Here is a 10,214-nt window from a genome sequence, read left to right on the forward strand (position 1 = left end):
AAAACTGTTATTGAATAATTATTATTTAACAATAATAGTTGTCTGAAATTTAAAATTTGAAATAAAATTTAAATATTAAAAAATATCTTTTCTTATCAGAAATAGTTCAAACTAAACATGTAATAAAAATACTAGTAGTAAATATGAAAATTGTCAAATGAATTAGTTTATTTTTCGTTGACATGCACAAATTTACTCATTTATATACATGAAAATCCAAAAATAATAATATCCATTCACATGATGATCATCTGCATCTTCAGCTGCAGATCTGCACCTAATATCATTATATTGCTTTTGAACTTACTACATTTCATATTTCATAAATCGTAGAATGCTATTTTTGACAATTCCGAGGAACTGAATTTTCAATAAAATTTTTACATATAATTTGAATAGTTTTAAAACTTTTTGTTTGTATATATTACGATGATCTCGTATAAATTACGGAAAACACCAGTCCTTAATTTAAATCAGAATGTGAGATGAGTTTAGTTGAACAAACTGGTTGCTAGCGAAACAAAAGTATCAAAATATAAATTATTTTAAATTAACCTTAAAGGCGCTGCAAAAAATAGTTTTTTTTAGAAATTTTGAGTTTTTAAAGGAGTGTATATATAACTAAAATAATGGGTACTAAATTATCTCGGCCCATTTTAAATTTGCTTAACGAAATCCATGTCATTTTCGGTTGTGGATTGATTGGAGCATTCGTAGCAATATCAAGAGTAAAAAATGAATATTATTGGCGGTAAGTTCATTTATTACAATATTGTTAGCTAAATATAATTAATACAAAAATATATCTTATGACAGAAACAAAATAGAAAATTGATTAAAACTTTATTTTTGAGGTTATATAATTTTTTTATCACATTTTTGGTTTATATCTTTTACAAATGCATGCCTATACCTGTATATTCTTTATCTCGTCCATGTACAAACATTTGAGAATATTGGAGACTGCAATATACGCATAAACACACGAATACATATATGATTTATACATACCTCTATGTATGCGTATGTATATGTACGTACATGTGACTTTACACATTTCCATGAGAATATATACATATCATACATATCAAATTAAAATCTCGAAATCAGATTACATCGAACAATTCGCGTCTTAGCAATTCTAATTAGAGTCCTTCATGGCAACTAGCGAACAAAACATCAAAGTCGTATCGGCTAACTTCACGTATACAGTTCGTTTATTTTTGGGGTTATTGGTCTTTCTGATAGTTAATATCCTGTTTAGATAGAGGCCGCAATGTAAATGGATATCGAAAATAATTTCGTGTTTCATATGCATTTCACATTATCTCTAAGTAGATATGTTTATATTAAATTAATATAAAAATCATTTGGAATTTGTTGAAATTTAAACAATTCAATTTAAATGTACCAAACTTGTTCAAAAATATCTTGGTCTAGGCCAGTGATTCCCAAAGTGGTTACACTTTGATGTAAGTTTGGAAGCCTAGGGATCCAAAACAATTTTCAAGGGTTCACAAACAAAACTAGTGGGGTACATGGCTTCGTGTGTTAAGGCAAATTGGTGGAACTTCCCGTACCGTAATTAAAAATCTTGGTACGGAACCCCAAAATATTTACACAAAATGTGTTCACATTATTAAAAGCTCTATAAAATATCTGATAATTTGATGTATATATGTCCAATAAACATTTTTGACCGCCAAATGACAATTTTTTAACTTATTTTTATTGAGAGTCCATAACCGCTGGACCTGCCTATTCAAAAAGTTAATCAGTTCTTTATCTTGTCAATACAAGTAAAACGTTTTTTGAATTATTTGTTCGAGTTTTTTGAAATCGGACGCTCCGTTCTCTTAAAAACTGAGTTACCGTTTTTGGCACTTTTTGCCCCGTATCTTCGAAACGGATAGACTTGCCTTTGCCAAAAACTAATCAACACGTCTCATTATCAATACGAATCGAATGTTTTTTATATTATCCAAATCGGTTGATCGGTGTTCCCGAAATTGTATCCGCACACAAACACATACACACACATACAGACACACACACATACACATACGCGCATTCATTTTTTCTAAGGTATGCCAAAATGTTCAAAAACCTTTGAAACGTAAAAATATATAAAAAATTTCATTTTCGATTTTTTTGCGATTACTATAACTTACCCTACGGGAAGTTAAAAATCCCGGGTCCACAAAATAAAAATGCGGGTCCACGGTAGTGGATAGACCAAGTCAACATCTATTTACTATAGCTATAATAAAAGTCATATATAATATTTATAAATAGAACTAAAAAGTAAATAAAAATAATGTTTTTTTATATAACAACGCGTGTAAGTTGTTGCATTAGTAGGCATTCGATTTGTAGTCATTAATATGGTCGTAAAGACCATATTTGCTGACTATTGAAAGGCTTGGCTATGTTCTTTACGTTTTTGAGACTCTATGCGATATTTCAGTTATATTATCGAATTAAAAAGTGTTTAAGCTATCATTTATGTTCTATTAAGTTTATGTTTTCAATAATAATTTGAATAGGGCCGAACAGTCCTGGGGTCAGCAAATAGGGTCAGCGCCCGCACATGCCATTTTTTTTAGCCATATAACATATAACCATATTTCTTGAATGGTATTGAAAAAACTATAATATAAATTTTTTAAACGAATCTCGTGTTGGCGCCCCCTAAGGCGTGCGCCCGCATTTTTCGCATAAACCGCATTCAAGGTAGAACCGGACCTGAATTTGATTAATATATAATATATATTATATATTATACATATATTATTTTATGTGCATGCTGATTATCAATGTGCATGATGTTCAATTATGTCCAAACTAGATTTAAGAAAATATTTATAATAATTTCTGTAAAAAAATAATTTTACTTACCGTAAACTAAACTTAGTTGTTGGATTTAGTATGGGGCTATAAGGACACCTTCATTTTCAGGAATTATTTACCAATTTTGCAAAAATAAAAGACCGAAAAACTTGGTTCAGACCCCTTCCGGATAGAAAATTTGACCCAGAATAATATATTATACAATCTCTACTATATTTTTATTAGATCTCAAACATTTTTGTTTTGTGCTTTGATTCCTTTTTTTAAGGGTTTTAAATTTTTAATTTATTTTATAATATTTTATATAAAGAATATTTACGCTCGATATTAGTTTAGGTTTAATATTATTGTTAGTATATATGTAATACTCATAAAATAAATTTATTTTATTAAGAAGTAATCCTTCTTTGAGAGGTTATCTTTTGACTCTATCTCTGAAATGGCTAGATCTGCCTTTACCTAAAATTTGTGGAATAATTTAAATATAAAATAAAAATTTAATTTTTTTGATACGTCCTGTAGCTTTAAAAATATTGTCGCGCTTTGAATCTTATGAATTTTGCTTGTTAAATTCTATTAGACAAATCCTGATTCGTTTCTCAAAACCCCAAAACCAGACCAGGACCAGGAGCCTGGTCCGGTTATCTGCCCTGGTATAGAACATACTAATACTAATCACGATCACGAAGAATCAATTTTACATACAAACAATATAAACCCGATTGTAAAGTTTGTTAATTTAGGAAAATAGTTTTAATTGTACAGTACAGTACAATTTGTACTAACTAATTAGTAACATATAGTTTCACAATTATTTGTAGTTTAATACAAAGCATTATTATTTGAAGATCGATGTTTGCAATGGCTGCTACAGGGGCTGGTCTTATGTACATCCTAATTCCAAGAGATAAAAGGCAACTGTCCAGAAACAATGTCATAGTTATAACAGGGTGCGATTCCGGTTTAGGCCACGCCATGGTTCGACATCTTAGTATGCTGCCTTTAACAATAATAGCTACATTTCTGAATGTTCGATCTGAAGGGGCGCTTTTAATAAAAAGTATATTTGAGCAGAAGAATAGGCAAGCTGTTTGCCATTTGATTGAAATGGATATTGTTAAATCTAGTGATATAGCAGAGCTTGTACGATTTGTCACAGAAGTTCTTAAGAATAATCCGGGCTCAAGTGAGTATATAATGTTCAACTCTGTTTCTATTTGGTTAGACCACGAGATCTACAAATGATCAGAATAAAAATGGAATACTTAAATTAAAAAGCAGTTAATAAAATATTTTAAGCAAAGTCTATTAAATTTCAGAACTGACTGCCCTCGTAAATAATAGTGGCGTGATGGCTTTTGGCGAATTTGAATGGCAGACAGAGGCAATAATGCAACATCAAATTTCTGTAAACTTTCTAGGAACAGTTATGTTAACTCATAGTATGCTACCACTAATTCGACAAGACCAGGGCAGGATAGTAACAGTAACAAGCCATTGTGGAATCGAAACTTTACCAGGTGAATACGGGGTTCTATTTTATTTTTTAGGATTTACCCTTCGAAGTACGAGTATATTAATTTTTAGGACAACTCCTTAATATTTTAAGATAAATTATCTGAAGTAAAATGTATCCGTTTCTCTAATTAATCGGCATCGCAAGGATAGATATCCTTTCTTTCAGGTTTGGCTACAAAAAGCTTCCACGTCTATTTGCAATTATTTTCGTTTATGAATATGCATCTATTTTTTGTAATATGAAGTGAAAGTATCTTTGTAGCAGTTCTTGAAGAAAGACAACTCTAATCTCGAAAAAGCAATCCATTCCTTATAAAAGATACATAGAAATGTTTATATATCTACCAGTGTACAACTTTGCTCTCTCCTCTTTTTCAAGACATGTCTCAACGTCGAGCAAAAAACTTAATTATTGTTATTATTATTATTATTATTATTATATATATATATATATATATATATATTCCAGGTTTATCCATTTACGGTGCAACAAAGAAAGCCTTAGCAGGGTGGATGGATGCAATAAGAGTTGAACTGAAGCCATATGGAGTGAAAGTGGTGACGTTCATACCAGGTAAAATAGTGAAAAATATGCTAATTTGTTGAGTCCAAATCATTCCATATATTATTCAGTCAAGCTTCAACAGTTGACATATCGAAGAATTATATACGAAAAAATATGTGTGTCCAAAAACATAAATGTCCAAAATCTCAAAGCCTCACACATTTAGTTAGTAATATTTATTGTGCATATTCCAAAGTTATTATTTAATTTTAAAGTTCTTTTTAAATGTGCCAAAGCTTGGTAGCTTCTTATTATACGGCTTTTTACCAATAGTCTTACAGCTAGCAAACTATTCGGCTAACCTGTTTTCACAAAGCTAGAAATTTTTCAAATGATATTTTATTATCGGTCCATTGAGAAATTGCCATTCTGGCAGGAATATCGCGGTTGCGTCATCACCCCTTCAATTTTTGAAAATGTCAAAAAAAAATTTCATAACCTGCTCCCAAATGGCTCAAATTTTTTAGCTATTCAGAAAGTATATGCAAACAGCCAGAACATACATAAAAGTCACGACGCACAAGGGTATGGGCGCATAGCCATACATGATCGGCCCAACCTTGTAATTTAAATAATTTAGATGCCACTTTGAAGGTCTTCTTGAAAAAAATCCGATATACCAATTATCAATTTTGTATCTCACCTTTTGGCAGAGATATCATTGAAAATATGCCAATGAGGCCCCTTTTTCAAACTCACTTTCTGGCGTAACAATAATTATTGTTATATCTTTTAAAAGATATAGAAAAAGAAATTCATTCAGACCACATGATGTAGAACAATTGATGCCGAATAATCAATTATTACCTAAAAAAGATAAAATAATTTTCCAATTGATGATTCCTTATAATGAATTCATTGTCTTCCCAATAGGATCTTTTGTAATGAGCAGCAACATATCAGCTCGCCAAAATATGTTGGCCAACGAAATGAGGAGCGCGATGACTGCAGAGCAGATGGCCTTCTATGGAGATTATTTCGACAGATACAACAACTACCTGAGCGTTTTATCTGGGGATAAACCAGCTTGTTCTTTGAACGACCGAAATATTATATCAACTTGTGAAAAAGCTATGTTTGATTTGAATCCTAAAGCCGTTTATAAATGTGAACCCCCGCGATATACCTTATACTATACTATATTCCAATGGGCGCCGTATTGGATCAGGGATTACCTGGTCGTAAAATTCATGAACACCCCTACATATATACCAGTCAGCCAAGCAAACGATTTTCGTAATAAATATAATTTTGTAGTGTAGTTTTATTTGAGTTATACGTACGGTTATGACTAACGATAAATTCATTATCATTTATTTTATATAATTACATATGTAATACAGTTTCATATGATTTTAAGTAATTTTAATAAAATATTTACATAGCAATTTATTGTTTTAGTAGATATTATTTCATTTTGTTCCGCCATAATAAGTATTATATCCTTGTAAGGAATATTTTTCCAAAGAATTATACTAAAAAATAGTAAAAATATTCCAGTTACAAAAAGGCACTAAACTTTCCGAAGGAGAAGTACCGATTTGGTAGTTTTGTCGACGTGCTGAAATAAAGATCAAATGTGGAAAAAGTATGTGAGCCGTTTATTGAATATATCGTCAACGTTTTCTCAAAAACGACTGCACCGATTTCAAAAATTTAAGGCTCGAGTTCACCAGTTTACGCGACTATCGTCAAAGCAATTTCTTTATAATTAGCAGAAAATGCAAAATTTTCAATCCATATTAGTCAAAACTCTTGAACCGACATTGATAATTTAAAAACACAATAAACGATAGATATTATTTGGTAATCGGGGTAATTAGCCGCTTCTTTGTCTATTTTTTGTTTTTTTAACTAAAATTAACATAATTATTCAAATAAAATATTACAGGCCTATAAAAAATGGTTAAATTATAAACATACATTAGTCAGTTCAGGTTTCAAGCCAATCTCGAGATTTAACTTATAGATTCTACATCATGAGGTAGATACTTTCATCATCTAGAAGGGATAATTTAGATCTTGATAATATAGTATATCTTACTTAACTACCTAATTATATCCGATATCGCCAAGAATAATGTTTTCAGACTGTTTCTCGTCTGGCAGCCTAGGCCTGGCTCGTGCTCTTTCCAAATTACTTAAAAAAAAAATAATCAAAAATTCATACCCATACATCCATAAGTGTCAAAAAAATCAAAGCCATCAACGATTTTTGTTAAAATAATCGCTAGCTACAATTTTGACAGTAATATAGTGTAAATTTCTTTTTTAAGTATCATAATCAACAAAATTATATCAGTTTAATTATTTTTGTAAAAGTATACAATTCGCAAAATAACATAATGTTACTATAATTTTATCCCAACAATTTTGATCAAAAGTGAGTAGAAAAAGTTTACAAATGTCAGATTTTGATGCAATATTAAAATTTATTTTTTAATTAATTGTGAGTAATTATATATGAAAAACTAATTACAATAAATTAACGTATCGATAGTTGAAGTGTGAATGTATTTGAAAACAAAGAAGTAAATATTACTTTAAGAGTTTATTGCAACTAGATTTTTGATCGTTTCTTACAATAGAACAATTTAATATGTTATATTAATAAAATTCTTGTTATTAAAGTTTAGTTAATTTCATTTTATATTTTTATAGGAAACAAGTTTCAACATGATTATCAGCACCGTTTAGCTAATAATTCCTGCCAAAAATTAAATCAATTAAAAAATTAAAACCTAAAGAAATAAATATATATAAAATATGCACGCACCTTGTTATGCTTCTCAAACCATTTAAATGGCTTATGTCGATATGACATCCAATATACTCACGCAAAGCGACCATCATCTACTGATCGTTATGAAATATAAGCACAAATCACTTGCTGATGGATTCTAAACCGAGATGCCGCAATTGTTATCAAAGCGGAAGATGCAACTGCAATCGAACTTATCCTCCTCCAACCAAATTTGCTTCACCCGAAAATATATATACTAGGCATAAGAAAAGCATTGGGTATCCTTATACCCCTGCGATAAGAAACGAGCATTCCAGACAAAGAGTTCAAAGTTTATACGATACCCCTTGCGCTTCGGTAGTGTCAGTTGATCACATTCTGAAACCTATAAGACAGGCGGAAAGAGAAAAATGGTTACCGAAAATCGCTTTGACCAGCACCACTGGATTGTCTCTGGACGGACTATTGTGCGATTGCTGCTCTCCTAAAGGATGTAAATGTCCGCACCAATGTCCTACGTGCGGACAGAAAGTGGATGAAGATATTGATGTAAGACATTCACATTTTAATTTATTCTATTGAAACTAACATTATTTCATATCAGTATATTATTTTATTTATTAAGGATACTTGTGAATAATTATACTTTGCTGCGTATGTATTTATATGTACATTTTGTGATATATCATTTAAGATAATATTCTCACAATTATGCATTATGAATTATTACACGTGTATATGTAAGCATGTACATCAATTTCTTTACAGCTGAATAAGAAGAAGTCTTCGTTTGAAAAGCCGACACTGTGTATAGCTTGTAAGAGATGCCGATTAGGTCAGAAATGCTTCAGCCGAGTTATCCATCCGTGCTGCAGTCAAAAAGGTCGTCAATCTCAAACCATGTTGAAATCCCCATGCGCCACCAACAAGTCGCCTCCAACAACATCGAAACACTGCGATTGTCGCACAAAGATATCTGCATCACAGTGTCCCACGCCAGAGAATCTCCATTCTAAGCAAATGGAAATTACGGAAAACATACTGAAGATGCTCTTGGCGAAAAGAGATGAAAGTTTTTGTTTGCACAAAGCAAAAGAAAGTAGAAATCAGATGAACGAAAATCAGAGCAAGCGATTTGGAGCAGGCAGTGATAGACAGTTTGAAAGTGAGTCTGAGGAACTCATGACAACAAGCCCTGTTGTATCCAGTTCGACAGATGTGGTGGAAACTGAATCATCAAATAACGCTATAATAAGCGAAGAGGAGGATAATAAGGAAGTACTTAAAGGTCCTAAAAAGTCAATACAACGTTTGAAAAGTAACAGTAAAAGTAACAGTAAAAAGAGCTCGTCAGATGAATTCAAAGCTTTTAAAAAAGATTATGTCGTTCAAGACGTATGGGGAATGTCTACAGAAATGAGCAAAAGTAAATATGCTCAAATATCTACTTCAAAAAAATACATTTCACCACAAACCGGGCGCGTTTTTAACTTGAATAAACATCCACCAATACCTAAAATTGAGATATCTGATCATGTTATACCAAAACCTCTGAGTATCCATGACTTGCTGCTATTGAATCCTAGAAAGACCAATAAATCTAGCAACTTAAAAACAGCCAGTCCTTCTAGTTTCACAGACAAGATAATTAGTAGTGAATATATGGCATTGCGTGGAGGCACTGACAAAAGAAAACCAAAAGCTCAAAAAAATCCATCTGATAGATTTCGATTTCCAAATTTGAACTCGTTATTTTCAACGGGCGAAGTGGCTCCATTGAGAAAAGCAAAAAATAGTAGTTATAATTTGTCAGAAAAATCTTCTGATACTTCTGATGATGATATTTCAGATGATTTTTTAGAGAAGCAGGTGCAAGAAGTTTTGCAAAAAAAGAAAGCAAGAGCAGGAATTTTAGCTCAATGTGCAGGCAGCATCTCGAATAAATTGGCAAATTTTGAAGACATGCTGAGATCGCAACTTTCTAAAGATATTTTTGCTCCGACGATCTTACCTAACTCGCGTAGTACTGGTGGCCAAGATAACTTCTGTTCTCCAAACTGCAAAAGAAGCCAGGAAAGATGTGAGTGTTCTAGTAGTCCTCTTCCAAGATATATGAAAGATATTGATATGCCTTGTGCATCTTTCCAACAAAAACTTATAAATTTTGATGATATGATTAAAACAAAGCTATCAAATCTTATAGTAGGGCGTTTTCCTGATATGTGCGATATAGACACACCTTATTGTTCAACTAGAAGAATAAAAAGAGCAAATCATCTTAATTTACCTGATTTACGTTTACCATATGTAGGCTGTGCAACTAGATGTAGAAAATTTGATGATATCGTCAAATCAAAACTTTCATCTCTCATTTTGGGACGGATGCCGGAAGTCAAATTAACGTGCGATAATATCCATTGCGATGAATGTAATAATTCAATAACTCGAGCTAGTAGTATTCTCTATTCAAACACAGGGATATGTGAACCGTTAGATATAAGACGGCTGCCGTGTACCAATATACCGAGAGCTTTAATG

The 10,214-nt window shown here is 31.6% G+C and overlaps 1 protein-coding gene across 1 annotated transcript; it reads left to right on the forward strand.

Moving 5' to 3' along the window:
• The first annotated feature begins 3,723 nt into the window (after positions 1 to 3,723).
• On the forward strand, positions 3,724 to 6,195 carry LOC113385665 (corticosteroid 11-beta-dehydrogenase isozyme 2). Its single transcript, XM_026623511.1, has 4 exons — positions 3,724 to 4,036; positions 4,170 to 4,370; positions 4,838 to 4,942; positions 5,807 to 6,195. Exons 1-4 carry the CDS (start codon positions 3,736 to 3,738, stop codon positions 6,193 to 6,195), a joined length of 996 nt encoding a protein of 331 aa, XP_026479296.1. The 5' UTR covers positions 3,724 to 3,735.
• Positions 6,196 to 10,214: the final 4,019 nt, after the last annotated feature.

Source organism: Ctenocephalides felis, unplaced genomic scaffold (genome assembly GCF_003426905.1).
Source record: "Ctenocephalides felis isolate EL2017-DRISC unplaced genomic scaffold, ASM342690v1 CF-g0.4_SCAFFOLD_03571, whole genome shotgun sequence".
Taxonomy (NCBI): Eukaryota; Metazoa; Arthropoda; class Insecta; order Siphonaptera; family Pulicidae; genus Ctenocephalides; species Ctenocephalides felis.

Excerpts from the sequence above, each read along its gene's own strand:
- LOC113385665 (XM_026623511.1), top strand. The coding sequence starts at position 3,736 with ATGTACATCCTAATTCCAAGAGATAAAAGGCAACTGTCCAGAAACAAT. Across the intron at positions 4,371-4,837 it reads TGGAATCGAAACTTTACCAG|GTTTATCCATTTACGGTGCA; the intron begins GTGAATACGGGG and ends TATATATTCCAG. Across the intron at positions 4,943-5,806 it reads AGTGGTGACGTTCATACCAG|GATCTTTTGTAATGAGCAGC; the intron begins GTAAAATAGTGA and ends TCTTCCCAATAG.